We start from the raw sequence: 22717 nt of genomic DNA, 5'->3' as shown, positions 1-22717 counted from the left end.
CATGCGAACCAGCCACATCTCCGGACATCTGAGAGACCTTCACTGGCTCCCCGTCAACAAAAGAATCACCTTCCGCCTCCTCACCCACGCACACAAAGCCCTACACGACCAAGGCCCGAGCTACCTCAACAGCCGAGTCAACTTCTACGCTCCCAAACGCCACCTCCGATCAGCCAACCACGCCCTCGCCGCCGTCCCCCGCATCCGAAGAGCGACTACAGGAGGAAGGTCCTTCTCCTACCTGGCCGCCAAGACCTGGAACTCCCTCCCTCCCGACCTGCGCCTGACCCAAGACCACCTCTCCTTCAGGAAGAAGCTGAAGACCTGGCTGTTCGAGCAGTAGCTGCTCCCCCCCCCCCCCCCCCCAGCGCCTTGAGACCCTACGGGTATGTAGCGCGCTTTATAAGTGTCACTGATTGATTGATTGATTGATATTCATGGACTGCAGTGCCAAACTGGAGGAAGAGAACATACGCTTCCCAAGATGATCCAGCTTCTTGGATTTCCTATCCTGGGGTGCGGAAGGGAATGCGTCCTTGGAAGAAGAGGCTTGGACCACCAAGCTCTTGGGAGAAGCATGTTGGGAGAAGAAAATGGGATGGCCCAGAGCAGGGTGGTGGGCAATCGTCCATGCCACAGGAGCCCCTGTGCTAGGCTTGGACCAAGTGCCCAGAATGAGGTATGAGGGGCTCAGAGGAAGTTGCCGCCGGTTGAAGCACCTGTCAGTAGGTTAGTCCTGATTGCCAATGTAGGGAGCTCCTGGTCCAAAGCCTAGGCTGCCCTATGCACCACCACTGCATAGGATGCTCCCTCCTCTGTAGCCCTGTGGGGGGAGAAAGCATGCCATGGTCTGGCGGGGTATCCAGACCACATTGGCATCCCCTAACTCTCCAGTCCAGCTCTTCAAGCTGGTCTGTTAAAGTGTCCAGCTTCCCCTCCCAGTCCTCATCGGCATCCTCAGAGCGATAGGGAACACCTGAGATGAACAAGGGAACAAAAGTACCCTCCAGCGTCGGATTCAACGTTGACCAAGGTCGATCCAGCTATGGGTCCATCTCAAGAGCGAGGAAGGGGACGGCGTCGGCCAGGGGCACAGCTGCTGCTGGGGGCGTCATCGCCGGGATCGTCGCCGGAGAAGGTCGACTGGCGTCTATCGGGAATCAAGCCTGGACCCATGGGGACCCTGCGGTGCCAGAGCCACCAGCATCGAAAGCCCAGGGCCCCCAACTAGCGCCGCGGGGCCCGAATTCAGGCTGCCCAAAGATACGGTGGAGGGCTTTGTGGAACGTACGAAGTTGGGCAGGAGATGCACCGCATCCCGAAAATGGGGGGGAAGTGCAGAGTCCTCCCTGAGTTAGGCACTGGAGACGGAGCCTTAGAGCGACAACGCTACGGTTCCCGCGTCACGTCAGACAACCGATGGGGAGAAGGCGAAGAGCGACTGTGCTTCTTTTCCTTCTTCTTGTGCTTAGACTTTCCCAAGGAGTGCAAAAACTTGGACGAGGTGTGATGGCTCCGCGACCGGTCTCGAGACCTTCCCCTCGAGCTAGACCAGGAGCGACATGGAGCCAACTGCCGGGCCTCCAAAAGCTTTCGGGACCACTCCCGCAAAGACTTTGGATTCATGGCCCAATAGTCTGAGCACGACTTAAGGTTGTGGTCGCACTCCAGGCAGCAGAGGCACACGAGGTGCGGATCCGTCACGGACATCAATTTGTGACAGGAGTCACAAAGCTTGAATCCGGTACGACGATGGGACATCCCTCACGCAATAGGAGTTGAAGGCTCGAAAAAGAGACAAGAGACAAAAGTTGAAAAAAGTTTAGTCAAAAAATGACTAAGGGGCAAGCTCTCTATGGATCTGCGCTAAGCTGGCACAAAAAAAGAAAGAACGGATGTCAGCACGCAGAGGCGGCGTCTATGTAGGCACCGCAACGTCATCCCGACAACCACAATGACAGACGCAGAGTCGACCGACGCCACCTACCAACGCGCAGGGGTATTGCTGAAGAAAAATTCTCTGGATCCAGTCTGACAGCTGGGGGTAATTCTAAGGTAAGGAATCTATAACTAATATCTCCAACCCAGCAGTAATGAATTTATCACATTTTCAGCTCTGGGTGTGGTAGGAAGAAGGGTCTGCCACCGTTCAATTGCTGTTGAGCAGTCACCCCTGCAGGTCTTTTGTTGTCTTCTCAGACACCTGGATAGAATCTGATAGGTCCCTAAGTGCTGATCCCACTGAGATTTCAGATGTCACTGCAGAGCCTGCATGTGCCATCTGGCACAGTCTAGAAGTCAGGGCCACTCTCACTGAGACCTAAGACCAAGTATGTCCCCTACTCGCTGAACCGTAGGTAGGGTTTGAAACTGCACTTTATTAGAAACGGCTCAGATGAATGTGAGACTCTGCGAAGGAGACAGTTGTAACTTCGGAACATTGATTGTGTACCCTAAAGATATAAAGAGGTCCACTGTCATCTGAAAGTGGTTGTTAATGACCGACTGCGGCGAGCCTGCCTTGAACTGCCACCCACCTATTTCGTGAACATCAGAGGGACATCAGTGCTGCTGAAGGGGAGCATAGAAGTGAAAATATTCCTGGACCACCTTGAAACATATACAACACCTCCGTGGGGATGCAAGATGGGAATGTGAAAACATACATCTTACAGGTCTACAGGCTACAATTCAGTCTTCTGGATCTAGGGCATATAGAACTTGGGCCAAAGTGAGCAACTTGAGCTTGTCCTTTTTCAGGAAGAAATGAGAGGGCCAAGTTCTACAATAGGACAGAGGCCTCCATCCTTTTTTGGAACCAAAAAATAACAGGAACATCTGGTGGTTATTCCCGATGCCGGGAGCCTTTCTATGGCTACCTTATGGAAAAGAGCCTCATCCTCTTGCCGTAAAAAAGAAAAATGGTCATCAGAAAGATGCTTGATGTAGGTAGAATGAGCTGCGGATCTGGAATGGAAGGGAGTAACCTTGTTGGATTATCCTGAGAACTCACTGGTTGGATGTGCTATTCTGCCTCCGACAACATGGCCACATACCATAGAGAGCAAACGTAAGTGCTTGAAGAACTGGGCAAGTTAGGGGACTGGGCAGTAAGCTGCCCCAGAGGGCCTGGATTTTGAGAGTTGGATGCCGAACCCCTGACTCAAACAGACTGGGGTGGTCTGATGATAGGGTGTAACGCCTTGGCATGGTCATCGCGGTAAACCCTTTCTGAAGCCTCAACAGGAAAGAAATTGCAGAGGATACTGCTGCACGGGCATAACAGATGGAGGGGAGCGTGCTGTTGCCTTGCTATCTTTAAACTCTGCAGTGCAAAGTCTGCTTAGTCTTCAAAGAGCAAGGTGCTGTCAGATGGCACATATATTCATGTTGCTAGGACATCACCTGATAAACCTGTTGATCTCATCCATACTTGGTGTTAAAGCATCACTCTAGCACTGAATGCCCTGCATAAGCAGTCAGTAGTGTCTAGCCCAGAATGGATGACATATTTTGTTGCTTCTAGACCATCTTGGATGATCTGCACTTGGTTAGAAAATTCATTGGGAATGGCCAGCACCATCTCGCTGACCAATACCTACAGTGCATTCGAGTATCGTCCAAGTAGGCACTGGCATTGACTGAATGAAGAGCTGAGGAGACTATACAGTTCCCAAATGCCTCCATACACTTTGGCTGCCTATCAGGAGGAGTCATAAGGAATGACCTTGGATTCAACCAACTGTTAGAGGCCTGGAAAACTAGGCTCTCACTCAAGGGATGCTGTGTGAGGAAGGCAGGGTGCCCAGGGGAAGGTCTATTGTGTCTAGTCACTTGAGTCAAGACGGACCCCTTAGAGGGGTCAAGGGAAACAGACAGCATTGAGGACAGATCCACAGATGGTAAACTGACTAGAGAGCTCCTCGGATCTGTGGGGCCTAAAGGAGCAGTAGAGGAAGCCAAAAGGGTGCAGAAGACCTGCAAAATGGCTTCTTCGAAAGCTTCTATTTGCCATGTCATCTCTGATGGACCGGGTAACTCAGGTCAAATCAGGAGCTATTGTGGAGTGAATCCTTTGGTAAGCGATCGGGATGGAGACCGAGACACCTTGATGTTCACATGATTCCTCAAAGCAAGAGGGGTGGGATGGAGAAGAATCCTGCTTCCCCTTCTTGTGTTCCTTCTTGGACTTCAAATTACTTGAGGGCTTTTAATACAAAGAGGATCATTTGCGCGATAGGTCTCAGGAGCGAGTCTGCACCCTCAACTTCAACCAAGAGCAGGTTGTATGCACCTTTTGTTCAGCGACATAGTTTGTTGTAGTGCTCCCGGATCGCCTTGGGATTCATTCAAGCAGTCATTGCAGGCCCTGGAGTCGAGCGATGATCTTAAACACCAGACATACCTGGTGAGGATTTGTCACAGACATCTGTTTCTGCTAGACCCTACAAGGCTTAAATCCTCTAAGTTTGTGCGGACATATCCCTTGCACACTGAAAAAAAATGTTTTTGGAAAGAAAACATTGTCAGATACAAGGCAAAGTTCAGGTGGGATTTCCTGATCTGGGTCCAAAAGCACATAAAGAAAGGAACTGCTAGAGCGGCACTTCTATGCAAATCTGATGTCACTTCTGAGGGCGGAAAAAAAGCTGATGCATAGCAGCACAATGCCAACTGCTGGGAAGCAGTGGCAATGCTGAGAAAAATCTCCAGATCCAGTCTGGCACCGGGAGATATTCACCAAGTGAAGAATTTGCTGTTAGACATATTTATCAGAAGCAATAAGAATTAATACTGGGAAATCAGGTTTGGAATATTCATCAACTAATTTGGTATGTTACATGGATGATGACCGAGAACTGCGGGCCTATGCACACTGGATGATACGCACAAGGTTTTAAAGATAACTGGAGATGGGTTCCTGCCTGCATCTAGTAGACACAGATTCATGACTTGTGCATTGTGTACATTTAGATTATCTCTAAAGTAATGAAAAAAATATTGTATGTTAAACACAAACTAAAATGAATTTCTTATGAAATGGGATGGGCCACATTAATGCATTGGTTAAAAGGTCTTCCAACTATGCCAAAGACTGCATTGAACTTTACAACAATTTTATAGTCATATTCTTAACCTCTTATCGACCTTCAGGCCAAACCATTAACTTTATGGTTAGCTTTTCCACTTTCTTGGCAAATTTATTAGTCACCTCAACCACATCTTAATATCTGGTGACTTTACTCTAAGTCTTGAAGACAACGCGATCTCTGCCGCTAGAGTTCCCTGATACTTGTGAGGCTCTACACTTGGAAATACACTCATATCACCCACAATATCACTTGAAAAAAATAGTCCCAGATCAATTCCAAAAATACATTCAATGAACATTCTCCACAAGCATCAATCCAAGTTCAAACGTAAGACAAAAATGAAACTGGTAAAAGTATGGGACAAATTACTTGAAATTGAAGACTATGAGCCCTCTGCATATTGCTACCACTAGCGCTCTCAGTCATCTTCAATAAAGTAGACCATAACACCTTAGAGACTCCAAACGAATGCCAACATCTCAAAATGACTACTAGATGGTTCAAATCCATACAATATGTGTTGAATTCGCAGGATTTGTCTGCCCTAAAGTATGGAGCGCCACAGGAATCCTCACTGCCCCCCCTTAATTTATACATTCAGTTTATAATTGATTTTTACCCTCTTACTCTTGTGCAGACGATACAAAGCTATTTAGAGCCACTAGAGGTCCCAACCAATTGGAAGCTTTAGAATGTTTCTCACAAGCATGGTTATGGTTGTGGAATTAGAGCCTAAAATAAATGTTTCCTAACAGAAATCCTGGTTCCTGGGCCAGTTCGCCACCTCATAAATATAGATTCACTCTGTTTATGAGAGTTGCTTGTCCCCAAAAAGGATAGTCCAAGGACAAAGTAGGCAACTTGGAAGTATTTTAGGACTGGACTTCAGCATGAAGCGCAAGTGTGGGCGAGGTAAAAACACGATTCCAGCAAATAAAATTCCTAATAAAAACACTTTCATTAATCCCTACCCAATACAACCCTGTGATGGTGGGGACACTTTCTTCTCTTTTCCTCCAAGAGTAATCCACAGAGGACACATTGGCCAAATACTAGAAAGGCAAGATAGTACAACGCGACCACACTTAAAATTAACACTCCACAGAAGGTTTCCTGGTCACCAACGCCAGGTGACTCTACAGCAGTTTGAAGGCATCTGTTCCCTACATATGAGACACAGCCCCCAAATTGCCGCTTCCAATCTCAGATCAAGACTCACCTATCCTAATCCAAGATGGACACTGGCCAGTGTTTATTCACTTTTTTAATGTATGCTTCATCTGTTGATGTACATTAATCTTGAAAATGGCCAGTTACCAAGACGGTTCAGCTTTGGGTACATGAAACCACCATTTGACCTATATAACTATGCACCCTTCAGTATCCGAAGCTCTTCTCTGCAACGCTGCTTCTGTTTCCCTATATATTCCTGTGACTAGAAACAAACACTTTTTGTACTTTGTACATAAAATAAATCCTGAAGAGGCAAAAGGATGTTTTGAAGAAACATCGAGTGCTTACCACAGTGGCATATCTAACCCGAGGGGCAAGCAAGTTCTGAATTTGAGAAGCTACATATTCTCCAAAGGTACAGACCAAACAACGCAATAGGTGAATTTTGTTGTAGATAGTGGTTGGCAGATCCACGCCAACATCTGACAATATACACAGGCATTTTTGTTAATCCTGGACTCTACTAGTAACCAATGCATCTTTCAGTGTGCCACTGACGCAGGGAGTCTTATTTTGAGACTCATTATAAGAGATCCATAAGCTGTGCGGTCTGTAGTTACACTTGCCACTTAGTATAATACAGCTAGGGAGCATCAAGAGAGACCGATTGCATATTGACCCCATGATCAGTGCTTGCAGAATGGACGAACCATGTCAATAAATCTCAAACATGCTGTGAATGCTGCTCCGACTCGTAGCAGTTTCCATCTGACCTGCTGAGCTAATCTGCCCAGTAGTTCATGACAATTAACAAGTTCTCTTCCATGACTGAACTTCTGTATAGGCCAGTACCTGTGAAAAGATGTCCAATCTCATACCACGGCCTAAGCCCTCCTTACACACGTGTTGACATAATATAGTGAGGTTGTGTTGTCTCTCCTTTCAGCAGTAAAGAGTTGTGGATTCTTTGTGGAAAGGCATGAAAACATATGCAAAATGCAATGAATTCAGAAAGGTTGATGCAAAATTGGGCTCCTTCTGCCCGACAACCACCAAGACACCCCCCCCCCCCCCCCCCCCCCCGTCCCAACGACTTTTTAAAGAGGCCATCCCCGCTTCCCTGTCTGTAGTGGGGAGGCTGGCTTGTTGTGGTCTTCTTTTTATGAACCACACATGAAAAGACAGGAGCATTTGATGGGCATGCTTCCAAAGTAAAGCCCCCACAGGAAAAATGGTAAGGGTGATCTGCTATCATGAAGCACATGTGCTTGGAATTCACATAGGTATGAAAAGCAGCATCTGCACATTTAAGTCCACCAAAAATGATTTCAGGGGTAGTGGGGGGATAAATAGTTTTAAAAATTGGCTCCACACAACAGCTTTGCTCACATGAGATGATTAAAATACATCATTAATTAATAACCACAACTTCGGAAAACATTGATGACCTGCCCAGAAATGAAACTAGATTACTTATGAGATCTTTCAAGTGCCTTAAATTGGCGAACCTCTCATGAAAAAGAAAGATTTGTTAAAAGGCATGCCCTTAAAAACAACAGGGGTTGTCATTTTGTAGTTTGAAAAATAGAAAGGAGTTTGGCTCTTCATAAGAATTACTCTCTTAATACAAATTAATATGATTGTCACCAAATAAGAATACACTATTTATTGCTGAATATTTGCAAGTACGCCTGGACCCCGATCAGCACCGAAGACACCATCCGCACAATGAACTCCATCCACTCCGGATCACCGACCGACCCTTGCCCTCACCACGTCTTCAACAAGGCCGACGCTGTCATCGCACCCCACCTGCGAGACATCATCAACACATCCTTCGACACCACCATCTTCCCGGAGAGCTGGAAGCACGCCGAACTCAGCGCTCTACTCAAGAAACCAACAGCGGACCCCACCGACCTCAAGAATTACCGCCCCATCTCGCTTCTCCCGTTTCCAGCCAAAGTCATCGAGAAGACCGTCAACAAGCAGATGGCCGCCTTCCTCGAGACGAACGGATCCCTCGACCCCTCACAGTCCGGCTTCCGAGCCAACCACAGCACCGAGACCGCCCTCATCGCCGCCACCGATGACATCCGAGCCCTGATGGACAATGGAGAAACAGCGGCCCTCATCCTCCTGGACCTCTCCGCGGCATTCGACACTGTCTGCCACCGCACCCTAGTACAGCGCCTCAGCAACGTCGGAATCCAGGACAAGGCGCTGGAATGGATCATCTCCTTCCTCGACGGAAGAACACAGAGAGTCCGCCTACCACCGTACAAGTCAGAGGCCTCCGAAGTCATCTGCGGCGTCCCCCAAGGATCATCTCTGAGTCCCACCCTCTTCAACGTCTACATGAGCCCCCTCGCGGCCATCGTACGCAAACACAACCTCAGCATAATCTCCTACGCCGACGACACCCAGCTGATCCTCTCCCTGACCAACAACCCCGCCGCCGCCAGAGCCAACCTGCACGACGGGATGAAAGAGGTAGCCGAGTGGATGACGATCAGCCGCCTGAAACTGAACTCGGACAAGACGGAGATCCTCATCCTGGGCTCCTCACCCTCCGCCTGGGACGACTCCTGGTGGCCTCCCGCCCTGGGCACCGCACCCAAACCGACAGACCACGCACGCAACCTGGGCTTCGTCCTGGACTCCTCCCTCTCCATGACCAGGCAAGTTAACAAAGTCTCCTCGACGTGCTTCAACATCCTACGCATGCTACGGAAGATCTTCTGGTGGATCCCCACCGAGACCAGGAAGACCGTCACCCAGGCCCTCGTCACCAGCCGTCTGGACTACGGCAACGCCCTCTACGCCGGTACCACCGCCAAGCTCCAGAAGAGACTCCAGCGGATCCAGAACGCCTCAGCCAGACTCATCCTCGACATCCCACGAACCAGCCACATCTCCGGACCTCTGAGAGACCTTCACTGGCTCCCCGTCAACAAAAGAATCACCTTCCGCCTCCTCACCCACGCACACAAAGCTCTACACGACCGAGGCCCGAGTTACCTCAACAGCCGAGTCAACTTCTACGCTCCCAAACGCCACCTCCGCTCAGCCAACCACGCCCTCGCCGCCGTCCCCCGCATCCGAAGAGCAACTACAGGAGGAAGGTCCTTCTCCTACCTGGCCGCCAAGACCTGGAACTCCCTCCCCCCCGACCTGCGCCTGACCCAAGACCACCTCTCCTTCAGGAAGAAGCTGAAGACCTGGCTGTTCGAGCAGTAGCGGCACCCCCCAGCGCCTTGAGACCCTACGGGTATGTAGCGCGCTCTACAAGTGTCATTGATTGATTGATTGATTGATTACAGCTTCCAATCCTTCCTAGTACATGGATAGGGCATTGCAGTACAACACTTTGAACATATAGGGAGGCACTGAGTGCAAGTTGATTTTCACTACTTCCTTTCTTTGAATTTGCTTCAATCTTGCACACCTAACAATTTTAGGAGTTCTCCTTCCTGAAGTAGCTGCACAATCTCCTGCAATGTTAACATGCTAAATGACATGCTTCTTTAGGACTCCGCTCAGCTGGCGTTAGTGTAGGATGGGGCACCAGCCTCTGTATGTGGAAAAATCTTAAGCAGAATCCCCTGTTACTGGAATCTAAACCTGAACTCTGGAGCTACTTTCAGCCAAGAGGAGTTTGATACGATGATGGCTTTTCTTCTGCGGTGGAGTTGGAGGGTCTCATGAGGAACTGTAGAGTGAGGTCAAACCGGACTCTGTGCACTACCCAGTGTTTCCGTGTAAGTTATAAGCACTAATGCAAGTAAGCCAAGATATTTCTCTCAAAAGGGATTTGTAAGAAGTAATTGAAAGAGTGGTGTCAATCATATGGAATACATTAGGCCCTGCTCACGGGAGCCCCAGCTTTATTTGGTAGGTTGTAAAGTTTAATTGGTGTGCCAGCCAAATAGCTTCTCCCCATCAAAGAGTATATGCAACACTATGTTATGCACTCCAGGCTAGAGTAATGGACCCCTACGATGTTCCTGGAGAGAGTGGAGAGATGTTTCCAAAAGGCGGTGAATTCCACTGCTAGAGATGTTCATGGCCACATCGATCACTGTGGAGGCGTGCCCTTTACCCATAAAATACTGTGACACTTTCCTTATTGAGTCAGGAAAGTTCGACATCAGTCACATTTGTTTGTATAGGACTGATGACCAATTAAATTAATTTGATGCTCTTTCCACCAAGCTGTGCAAGGCTGCCATGAGATGGACAAAGTGTTTTGTCATTCCCTCAGCTGTGGTGATATAATTACTCCATTCATCCTCTTGAGCGTTATCTGACAACTCACATTGCTCCTCTTCCCCGCTGCCATCCTCTGTTGCATCTTCCTCCACTTGCTGTCGATCTGCAGATGGAGCAGGGATTGCCAGTTAAACCATGCCTATGATAGTGGTTGTGGGGGTTGTGGTGAACAGAGTGAGAGCAGTCGCAGTAATACATCATGATTTGATCAGATCTGCACAGGCATGTAAACAGGATGGTTCTGATAGCGAGGTCTGTCATAGATGGGGGTCATACTCTTCCCCGTAGATCAACCTACATTAATAGCAGTGCTGATTTTCATCTTCTCCTTGAAAGTAGGGACTGTTTTTTGCCCTAGGCTGGTCATCTTTATCCTGGTCCAGATCTTGCTTGGGATATTTGTTCCTATGACACCATTGTTAGAATCCTTAAATTGCCACCTACTGAAATCCAGATATGCTTCTAAATCTCTTTACATTACTTCTCAATTGTAGTAAAACTGTCATAGGAAAACACATGGTCAGGAGCAAGTAAACACTTAGCAAGACACTTTAGATGTACAAACAATATTTTCTGAATCCTTCTGTGGCTGTGCTTCTCAGACAAGCAATAGCAGCTCCCCAGGTCTCTAACAAGATCCATCCATTTCAACTCAAAGAACTCAAGATGGTTATGGTTTAAAAACAGTCTTTTTATATACTTCCCTAAACATTTTAGACCTTCCATCTTCCTTAATTAAACCTCTCCAATCTGAAACTGCCTCGCATGATGGTTTATCAATAACGTACTATATCCTAGGTCTTTAGGTTTCGTTCACTATTGAGATCAGACACCCTTCTGAACCTCAATCAATACAGAGCCCACAAAGATAAATATGTAAGCTTATATCCCTAAACACTCACAGCATCCTGATGCCACTGGAGTTTAGGGCCATATTAAAAGTACCACCATCTCGATTTTAGATAGGTTAGTAGTGAAAGAAAATAAATAACTTGTCAGACAACATGACATGGACCCAGTTAATAATTCCTTTAACCGGAACCTTCTTTGACCTCAAAGAAAGTGTTAACACCATAAAAAAGTGGAAGCCTAGAAAAAACTGTAATTACAGTGTTTGTTGGAGTTTGACATTGTTTGTGGTATTAAGCAGCGTCTTCACTTTTTTATTTAAATTTCCACACTTTTAATTAATCATCCCAACATCTCTCAAGCTCCAGATCTCCTCTCAAAAGTGTTGCAAGTCTTCTGCCATTTAAAAAAATATAGACACAATTTCCCCCCTTCCCACAATATCTGCTGCTCCTGTTTGTTCCGGACAAAGTGTTTGTTTCGCTACAGAACATGTCCAATGCCAATTTCAACTTGGACAGCGTGGCTGGTGGTGCCTATTGCACAGCGATTCATTGTTCTGTAGACTAGCACAGAAGAAAAGTAAACATTGTCAGAGTTAAAAGACCTATGCAAGAGAGGGAGTGTGAACATGAAACAGACTTCCAAAAGTATCAGACTGGTCAAGTCTCTAAACAATTGGGAGGAGCGGAGAGAAATCAGCTGATTGCTTTTCCAAGGCATAATTCTGTTAAAAAGTCATTCTCACTTAAAGTCCCAAAACTCTGCCTTTTAAGCTTAAGAAGCGTAAATGTATCCTTTGTGCCCTTTTTTGTTTTTTAAATAAAAGTGAATAATGTTCAACTGACAGTATGCCCTGAGGGATTTTCAGTCCAAAGATTTGTAAAGACGTTAACAAAGCAGCTGACGTTTTCCCAACAAAAATAAAATTATGAATACCACAGGCATTGTTGTTAAAACTGCAAACTGCTGTTCAACTGAAAATTAATTTAAAAAAAAAAAAAAAGAAAAGAAAAGCCAGTGAACAGTTTTGTTCCAGAAATATCTAAACACGTAACTCGGTCTATGCAGAAAAAGTTACTTATTCCCCAATCCCAAAAAATAGGGTAGGGGCAATTTCACTTAAAGTTGCACAAGGATCTGCAAATGTTTCATCATAAATTGCGAAGGAAGAAAATGTTGATGGACGAGGAGAGACATTTTTTCTTCATGGTTGCGGGTGTTCCTGAGGCTGTGCAGGTGGTTGCTGTGGTGGTTGCGGCTGTTGCTGTTCTGGCTGAGGATCTGGTGGAGCCTGTCTTCGCCCCGCTGCTCGAGGTACAGCAGGATGCGGTCTCTGTCTGTAAGCAATTACTGTTCCTAACAACAAGGCAATGATGGTCATGAGGTACAGGTCCCACTCAGGTCCCAGCAACTGATCCATATCCACTTGGGAGAATAATTCCTTGACCTGAAATAAAACAACAGCATTAATGAAAGAAGGCGTCTCTCATAGTAGGTAGAGATTATCTTTCCAATACAGACCCTAATTCTGTGTGGACTATTATTAAGAATGGTAACACTACCCAAAACAAATATCAATAGTGCAGGGACTGGTACTGAACGAACATTTACCTACTTTTGGTAAGGATCTTTCTGGTGGATACTCAATCTACTTGCAGAATCCTCACTTTTGAATATCCCAGACACAAACAGGATCCGGAATCTTTTCCAATAGGGCTCTGGTGCTGGTAGGTGGCCCCTGGTCAATGTGAATGCTGGAAGTGGAGTCACGGTGACGTGGCTGGCGCCATAAAAGCTGCCAGCTTGGCACCCTGATGTCAGTAAGCCCAAGCATGCGCACATGTGTGGTATAAAAGCAACCACCATTTTGAATGTCAAAAAACGCAAGTGGCAACTGTGTAATGACTCAAACGAAGCCACCATCAAGAACATTAGTAAGAAGTTCAAGTTCCACTGTGGAACCAGAAAAGCGATTGGTGAAAAAAAAATTGTCAGTCCCTTCAAAACGCTATTGACCCAACAGATCAGCGAACCGGCCAGGAGGTTGGCAAACAGCCACAGCTCTGTTGGTGTACCCATGACCAGCATATCAGCACTTCTCAAGAAAGAAGTTGAGATCGAATTCCTACCTGCTTGTTGGTGTACCACATTGCCATTGTACTGTCAGTTAAGATGGGGACCGACTGACTTTGAAGGGACGGGAGAAGTACCTTAAGTGCTAGCCAAATTGCTGACAGATACAGCAGATTGATATGTAATCTCTGCTCTTCTGGAGAACAGAGACCTCTGATCTCAAGATCCCTCAGATGTGCGCCCCACCCGAAGAGGATTATAGTGGCTACTAACAGAGGGGGTGGGCGGGGGTGGGGTGATGGACAGTCCTTGTGAGAAGTTGTCTTCTGTCTCCCACCAGGTCCAATCTACTGCAGTATCTCTGGAGATGACAATGGAGTCCTCTGGATCTCCCTGGTGTGCAACCATTACCTTTGGGGCAGCACTGGCGAGCCCTCAGGTGCCAGCAATCATGAGGGACCAAGAGAATGCAGGAGACCAATTGATCGAGCAGTCACAGATCTGTCAGGACTGGAATCCTGGTTGAAATATTTTCCGATTGTCTTGAAACCTCTGTGGAGGAGGAAACGCTTAGATTAAGGCGATATCCATTACTGCACCTACGAACAGGAGGAGCTGGGAGGATGCCAGGTGAGACTTGGATACACAGACAGTAAATCTCAAGTCGAACAACAGATGTTGTCTTTTGCAAGTTGCACAATACGTATGTTGTGAACCAGCTTTTAGCAGTCTGCCATGAAGATATGAGAACACTGCAATTCCTGGCCCCCTAAAAATGAATGGTCACCACCACCAACATCTTGGTGAAGACTTGCAGTGCTGAAGTCACGTGAAAAGGAAGGACTGCAAACTGGTAGTGAGTGGACTCCACCACAAATCGCAGATAATTCCTGTGCAAATGTAAGATTAGAATTTAAAGCAGTCATCTTGTAAGTCAAAACACTATCCACTCTACTGCATTCAGTACCAGAATGACCTGAGCTAGAGAAAGCATCTAGAATGCCTCCTTGTGTCAGAAAAGTGGCTGAGGTCTAGGACTGGACCATGTCCGCCATAGTTCCTGGGGATCAAGAAGTAGAGAGCACCGTTCCCCGCTTGTGCACCAACTCCAGTGCTTCTGACTGCAGTACGGCTGCCACCTCCTGCTGCAGGATACTCAGATGTTCTTAGAACTGAAAGGACTGTCTAGAAGGAGCTCTGGGGGATTCTACTGGGAGAGCAGGATATACCCATTTTCTACTTTATGTAAGACCCATTTACTGAAACAATGGCCCTCCAGACCTGAAGAAAAAAGAGTACGTTTCTTTCCACAGGCCATACGTGTTCCTTCATGACCAAACTACTGTGGCTTACCTGTTAGTGCTGAGGAAGAGGAGGTCTGAAGCTGTTTAGCTCAATCTTTTCCCTTGCCTCTGTACTGGCACGAGGGAACTGACCTGGTGCTGGGAGGTTGGTGTCAATTGGTGCTGCCTGAAGTAATGCCCTCTAGAACAGGGTCTTAGTTTACGAAAAGTTCATCTGGCAGAAAGCTTGGAGACATAAGGACCTCGATTTAGCTCGCCCTTCCGTGAATCTTTCTAAAGAGGACTCTTCTTGTCATAAGACAAAGGTTCATCAAAGTATTTTGGATGCCCTGGAAAAGCCTGAAGAACAGAGGCAGGCATGCCTCCACAGGGAGACTGAAGGGCTTGTCAATCGAGCAATGTAATCAGCCATAATTAGCCCTACTTTTATTATAAGATAGGATGCATCGTATCAATCACATAAAACCTCAGAAAAGTGGGTTCTGAGGTGGTCAGATAGGTTGGAGACTCCCATAGCTATCATATCCCACAGGGAATGTGTGCGCCAGCCAAAAAGGCATGTGACATTATAAAAGTGTAATTCTAAATTCCCTGAAGATAAAACTTTCTCGTCGATCCCTCTTTAATTTTGTCAATTCCCAGTCTCAGGGGTGAACACCAAACATTAATTTTGTAGTGGAAGAGGCTTGAATCACTAAGCTTTCAGGGGAAGTGTGAAGTGAAAAAAGGACTTAACTTTAGGAGCTGGACTACAGCAGGATTATATAGCTTATTGAACCGCTGGAGCAGTCATTGGATGCAAACAAGGTTTCCTTACTACCTATAGCAATGCTTTGTTAAAACGAAGGAGGAGTTCCTTAGATGGTGTGGCCATTTGTAGACTGGTCAGCCTGGTTGGTAGTCTGATGAAGAGGGAGATGAAGGAGGAGGTTAATTAATACTTTTTCAGCACCAAATGAAAAGAAGCCATTTCTGGCAGAGCGGGACCAGGGCCTGCCTATATATTTTGTTCTCAGGAGAAATATCCATCCCACTGGCATCATGGAGACCTGCGAGGTGAGAGACGCCAGCAGAAGGGAAGGTTTGAGTCCCACCTTCTCTTCATTGCTCCTTGTAAATGGAGCCTGTCCCAGGGTTGGAATCAGTACCAGCCCTGGCACTGATCTTTCCTGTGACACAGCTGCCAGGAGGGCATCCAGTGTCGAAGAATGTCGGCTAGTGATGCACACCATGGGAATTAAATATTTAGCGTTGGAAGGGAGCCAAATGGCATCCCATATGTACCAATGGGGCTAGGTGGTGCACCAGAGGGGACTGCTGACTTTTGAAATATCTACAATATCACTTGGAGAACAGATTTTGGATCTGTTCCCAGGGTTGAAAAACTTGGTATGTCTGCACCAGTACTGACAAAGGCAGACGCAGTGGGGCATAGACGTCCGCAACAGTGTCATTGGCTTTGGGGAACCTGAATGCCGGTACAGTTCCTCTAGCTGTGGTTTAGGCAAAAACTGGGCCTGGGTAGAAGACCTAGGAGGAATGTTATCTTTGGATTTGGTCCTCCTGATAAAAGACACATGCTGTTTCTTGTGACAACAACATTTTTCCTTCGATGAGTTAGATGATGGAAAGGAGCAAGAAGGTGATCTCAATCTTGTCCTGGCCCTTGAATGGAGTCTAGTGTGACAAAGGCTTTGGTGGTCGATCACTCTTGCCATAAAAAGTTTGACTTTCTGTACCTTAATTTCGTTAGGAGTCATGCCTAGAGCCGAGGCACCACAGAAATGTCTTTTGGATCGGAGATTTTTTTCTAATATATTTATATTTATTGAATATTCAGGTGATAAACAACAAATCTTAAAAACCCAATACGTGTGATAAATCTAGATCCCAGGAATCAAGGTAAAGAATCTTAGCATAATCTGTGCATGCCATAGGGGGTACTCAAACATTTGGTTACATCAAAAGTAGTGAATAACAGTATATGCGGTACAATTACTCCAACAGTCCCCATCTTGGTGCCATCATCCCCCACCCATACATGCACATCTCAAGATTGCACACCTTGCTATTGTGCTGATGCAGAAGGAAGGCTCCCCATGACCCTAGTAACATTCAAGAAAATATGCAGCAGGGACCAAGTGTACTTGGATCAACTGGCAGCAAGCAATGAATGTTGAGTAATAGTATTCCAGTTGTATGTTGCAATAACTCAAGTCCAGCAACCAAGAATTTACCATTGGCAAGCAATTCCTGCCCCATACACACGCTACCCTCCGCTTCGCTAACAAGAGCGTCACGGATGCCAGCAGGCGAACACCCTTGGGAAGAGTGAATGTGTAGCCCAGGAGCACCCATAACAATCAACGCTGCAGATACACCTCGAGCATCAGTGATAGGTGCTGAAATATTTCCACTCAGTAGGCATGTATCAGAGAGCAAAACAAGTAAAGGTGTAAGAAATCTGCATGAGGACCTCGGTTCCTCAAGCAGCTCTTCATATCCACCAGGCTTATCTTCCTAAGTAGCACCGCAGTGCATTAAATTTGCTCTAGTAATTTAAAATGGATCAACCTCAATAAATCATTATGAGAAATCACCCCGGTTTGTGCGCAACAGCATTGGCAGACCTCGTCTGAAAAGGGGGCTCGGAGGTCCATTTCTCACTTCTCTCTAGCACAGGGAACCAGCAGCGGGGCATCTATTTGTATTGAACTGTAGAGCTTGGTAAGGATCTGTTTTTCTGTGGTAAGGGTAAGGAGAAACAAAAGTGTTGTGAACGGTTTAGGTTTCTGTGGAAAGGAAAGAAAGGCTGTCTGACATAGTGCACACAGACTATAATAAGAAAATAATTTACTTCCCTTTAACTATAGTTCTCCAGTATTGGAATCTTTCACAGATTCACATGCATGAATCATTCCTAGTCGTCAAGGAGGGAGCCCCCAGTACTATATAATAGCAATACAGTTTAAAGGATAGAGCACGAAGGCCCTAGGTCCTTGAATTTTGCAACCTATCTTTGTCCATTTAAAAGAACAAAAGAGACTGAACTTATACTTCAGCCAATCAGGCTTCCCTGCAGAACACTCCCGAGAGAGCTCCAGTCCCATAGCCTTTCCATAGCACAAATGCAGGAGAACCACTTAAAGGAGGGAAAGATGAGCGTCTCAAGGGGGGAGGGCAGGTCACATGCGAATTTATGAAAGATTCCAATGCTGAAAAACTATAGTTACAGGTAAGTAACTTTTTTTCTTACTCCAGTATTGGACATTTCATAGATTAACCTGCTTGAATCAAAGTATAAAGCAGTAGTGAGGCACACATTAACGAGAGTGTGGAAAAATACAATTGCAATTGGACATCTCTTAGCATAGCAATAACAGAGACATAGGCATCGTTTTTTAGACATCTATCGAAATACTTATCATATAAGATGTGAGAAAAAACATACACAAAATATAAAAAACATATATTACTTAAAATAATGTGCAGAACTAGTAAAAAAGGATGGTGGGGAGACAGAGATAGCTCATCTTTACCGAAAAGATGTCTCAGGACTGCTTGCCCTACTACCACAGCTCCTTGAGCCAAGAGGAACATGGCGGCGGGCAGATGCCGGTCGCGGGAGCTGCCGATGCAGTGAGGCAGAAAATCTACACCAGTAAATGAATGCTCGCAACAAAGCTTACTAAAAAAGACTGTCAGGTATATGAGATGCTGCAAGACTTAATGTAGAAACAATCTCGACCCTAATACCTTCATTCTCCGTTTTTTTCTTTCTTTGCACGCCGCCGTTGCCATTGCCGCTGAGCCAATTGTGCGCTGCATCTCCGTTTCTGCCGCATCACCGCATGGGGCTGGATGCAGCACAGTATAGCAGATTTGGGGGACGCCGAGCTGAACTGTGGCGGAGGATACAGGCTGCAGTGTGCAGGATCGGCTTCCGGGCCGACGGGGGCAGAGTCAGAACAGCACACTGGCGGGCGGTTGAAACCCGAGAAGACTCCATTGCACAGGATCCTCTGTCACGCTGTCCCGAGGACAGGGTAAGGTGTGTGTTCAGCAGGAGAGAGACTCGGCAGATGGAAAAAGTGCCGCTCTCTTCCTGCTCCGGGTTATCAAACTCTTCCCCTGAGTTGGCTTTAATAAATAAGGGAGAGGGACAGAGACAGAAGGAGGTCACTGCAGTTGGGTGCGTAGAGGAGCAGTTGAGCTCAGGGTTTTGGCAGAGTCACACAAAGCCATCAGTATTTTACCTGCTAAAGGAGCACCGGTCTTCCTCTCGAGAAATAGGTATCAGCTGCACTTCCAACTGGATGTGAAAAATAGGGGAAAACTAGCTGTGGAGGGAAAAAGTGCAGGAGAAGTTCTCCCAGTTACTCCTAAGAAGAAGGAGGTGGTGATAAAAACTGGGGGGAGCAAAAAGCGAAGGGAGGCCAAGGCAGCGCGCTTACCAGTCAAGAGCACCCCCTCATTAAAATCCTACTTTAAAATAATGGAGCAGGTGGTGACTTCGATAAGGGGGCAGCAAGGACCACAACAGACCTCCTCACTCCTCTTAGAAAATCGTTATACTTCACTGATGGTGGAGGATGGGGGAGAGAAGGAGGTATGTCAGGTTGGAGCAGAAGGGGCACTGGATGTAGGAAACTTCGCTCCCGATACAGGATCCCTCCCTAGTACTGCCTTAGTACCAGCATCAGTACCAGTGCAGGTAAATGACAGCCCGTTGGACAGAGGAAAAACTAATACTTCTCTTGGGGCAGAAGGAGGCAAGCTTGATTTGGAATCATTATTATTAAGCTTAAGAGGAGATTTATTTTCAAAATTTGAGATCTGAGGCTAACTAGAGAGGGATACATGATAAATGTGAGATCTTAGAAGGAAAACTGGATGATATAGCCCTGCGCACTGGTTTTCTGGAATCCGAAGTTAAGATCCTCTCAGAAGCTGTATCAGAGAACACCAGAGATCTAGAGAAACTCAAAACTCAAAACAAAACTCTACAGGAAGACCTAGAGAGGTTGGAGATGCAGGCAAGACGGAACAAAAACTTAGAGTCCTCAAAATTCAGGAGGGGGCAGAAGGCGGGGACATAAAAGCATTTATTTGTAAGATTCTCAGGGAGGGAATTCTGAAAGATAGATTGGATATTGATCTGGATAAAGAGATTCAGAGAGTCTATAGAGACCCCTTCAAGATGCACCCCATGAGAAAAGCCCCAAGGAAAATCTTGATAAACTTCCTTTCCTATGCAGTTAAGGAATTGGTTTTGGGGAGAGCTTTAAAAGAAACTACACTACAATGTGATTCGATTGAATATCAAATCAGGTCGGATCTTGGGAAGAGAACTGCGCAGAGGCAGTGGGACTTGGGAACTAGAATGCCGGAGTTGGGAAGCCGGGGAGCCCAGGTCCAAATGAAATACCCGGCCATGGTAAAAGTAATGTGGCAAAATAAGATGTATAATTTTAGCTCCCCTGAGAAAGTAGACGTCTTTTTGGCACAAATGAAGCAGTAGAGTAGACCTAGACCAGTTTAAACATAGACACGTATGGGAAAAATGATATATATATATATATATACACACACACAAAAAAAAATTACATTAGGGAAGCGGTAGATGGGCAGAGGGCAGTAGCAGTGCAGTCTGGATAATAGAAGGTTACACATAAAAAAAAAAATAGAGAAAGAAACATCTCTACATATATACAGATGAATATTCATATGCATATAGTGAATTTGGATATAGCTTAAAAATTGTTGGGCGGGTTTGTTTGAGGAGCGGATGCCTCGTGCTGCAAGGGGAGGGTCCCGAAAGGCGATTCACGAAGGAAGAGCCTAGAATGCTGCAAAGATGAACAGGTTAAATAAAGTTAAAATGATAACATGGAATGTAAATGGGTTGAGGAGTAGGAGAAAGATGTCTCGGGTCATTGAATTTCTGAAGTATAGTGAAGCACATCTCTGTTTTTTAGAGGAGACCCATTTAGTCCCAGGAGTGCAAACAGGAGTTCAGTAAGGCGAGATGGATCCAGGAGGTGCTCTGTTCCGACCAAAGAGGAAGTACTAGGGGAGTGGCATTGATCATAAGGAGCAATGCAGGTATAAATGTCGTAAAACAAGAGAGATCAGTCAGGAAGATGGTTGGTGGCCACTCTGACAGTTTGGGGTACACCCCTAGTATGTGTAGCATATTATGGCCCGAATGAAGATAATCCTGGGGCACTTCTGAAACTTGAGGCCAGTTTATTGAACACCACTTTACCAATAATAATAGGGGGGGACTTGAATCTGGTTTTAAATAAAGAGATGGATCGTACCTCTAAAGTTAAATATAACAGTCCGCCAAAAACGTTTGCGGTGTTAAAAAATCTAATTAAAGATTTTAATTTACTCGATATATGGAGAAGCAAGAATAGGGAAACTAGGGATTTTACGTTTTACAGGAAAAAGTATAAGCATCATTCAAGAATTGATTTCTTTCTTGTAGACCAGGTACTATTTTCAGAAGTTGAGGAAATAAATCATATTCCAGCTATCTTATTAGAACACTCAACAGTAGCGCTGACTTTGGGGCTTAAGCAAAGAGAGATACAAAAAATGTGGACTTTAGATAGGACCATGTTATTGTACGATGAAGTGGTAATGAAGATCTGTGACAAAACGGATGAGTACTTTAAGCTTAATATCAGCACAGCTAAGGCTCAGACAGTGTGGGAGGCTTTTAAAGCATATATAAGGGAGATTCTTACCTCTATATCGATAGGAAGAAAGAGAGCTTTGAAAAATGAAGAAGCAGATAGGATAAGCAAGATTAAGGAAAAAGAAACAGAATTACAGAAAGCTTCTATGGAGACCCGGGGTATAGCACCACGTTTGGAGAAAGAGTTAGAAAAATTGTGGGCCGAGTTTCAAGCCAATCTAGATAGGAAGCTTTCCGATAGGTGGAAAGTTAGCAAGTTACAGCATTTTGCTTACTGAGAAAAATGCGGTCCTCTAATAGCATGGAAAATGAGAATGGATAGGGCAAGAAATCTGCTAAAGAACTTAATTCAAAGAGGTTCAGGAAGTATATTTCATGAGGATGATCAAATTTGTGAGGAAGCCAGAACCTTTATGAATGATCTATACAAGGAGGATATTGGACTAGGACGAGGGGTCGCTCAGGAGTGGTTAAAATTAACTGCCCTCCCTCAGTTAACTGAAGAACACAGGGTATCTTTGCAAGCTAGCATTACTGAAGAAGAAATCAGAGTACAATGCAAAAAAATGGCCAGGGGAAAAGCTGCAGGCCCGGATGTGCTCCCAATTGAGTTTTATACAGGCATTTTGGATATTGTGGTGCCAATTTTAAAAAATGTGTTTAATAAAATTTATATTGGGGGGGGGGGGGGGGGGGTAAGATATTCCAGGTTCGTGGGCGGAAGCCACGGTGACTCCGATCCTAAAACCTAACAAAGACCCACAGTAGATAAGAGTCTTCTAGACCAATATCCTTATTAAATTCAGATTGTAAGGTTTTTGCAGGCATATTGGCACGAGGGGGGCAAAGGTTATTAAGGCGGTAGACCACTCTGATCAGAGAGGTTTCATACCAGGGAGGCAGTTAAATGAGCTTACCTTCCAGGTAATGGGGGCCATACATATGGCAGAAGTTAAGAGGGCTACCCTGACGATAGTAGCAATAGATGCTGCAAAAGCTTTTGACCAGGCTAACTGGGTATATATCTGGGAAGCATTAAAACGTTCCGTTTTCCCTAACAACTTTGTTCAGGCGATTAAGAGTTTGTATTCTGGCTCTAAAGCTAAGGTTTTTGTAGACGGTGTCCTGACTGATTGGTTTAATATCTCGAGGGGCACCAGGCAGGGGTGCCCTTTGTCACCACTTCTATTTAATCTGTATATTGAGCAGTTTGTTAGTTGGCTTAGGATGGATCCTGTTATTCA

General features: G+C 45.8%; 1 protein-coding gene across 8 annotated transcripts in view; it reads right to left on the bottom strand.

The window, feature by feature from the left end:
• Nucleotides 1-11651: 11651 nt before the first annotated feature.
• SEL1L (SEL1L adaptor subunit of SYVN1 ubiquitin ligase) overlaps nucleotides 11652-22717 on the bottom strand; it is a 379824-nt gene continuing 368758 nt past the window's right edge. For all 8 annotated transcript variants that reach the window (XM_085626599.1, XM_085626598.1, XM_085626600.1 and 5 more), the window contains exon 21: nucleotides 11652-12837. In XM_085626599.1, the coding sequence (XP_085482725.1) occupies nucleotides 12595-12837 (243 nt within the window). In that variant the 3' untranslated portion in view covers nucleotides 11652-12594. The remainder of the gene's footprint in view (nucleotides 12838-22717) is intronic.

The sequence above is a fragment of the Triturus cristatus genome, chromosome 9 (assembly GCF_964204655.1).
Source record: "Triturus cristatus chromosome 9, aTriCri1.1, whole genome shotgun sequence".
Lineage (NCBI taxonomy): Eukaryota > Metazoa > Chordata > Amphibia > Caudata > Salamandridae > Triturus > Triturus cristatus.
Note: the sequence above shows the minus strand (reverse complement) of the source record. Positions and strands in the feature narration are given on the sequence as shown.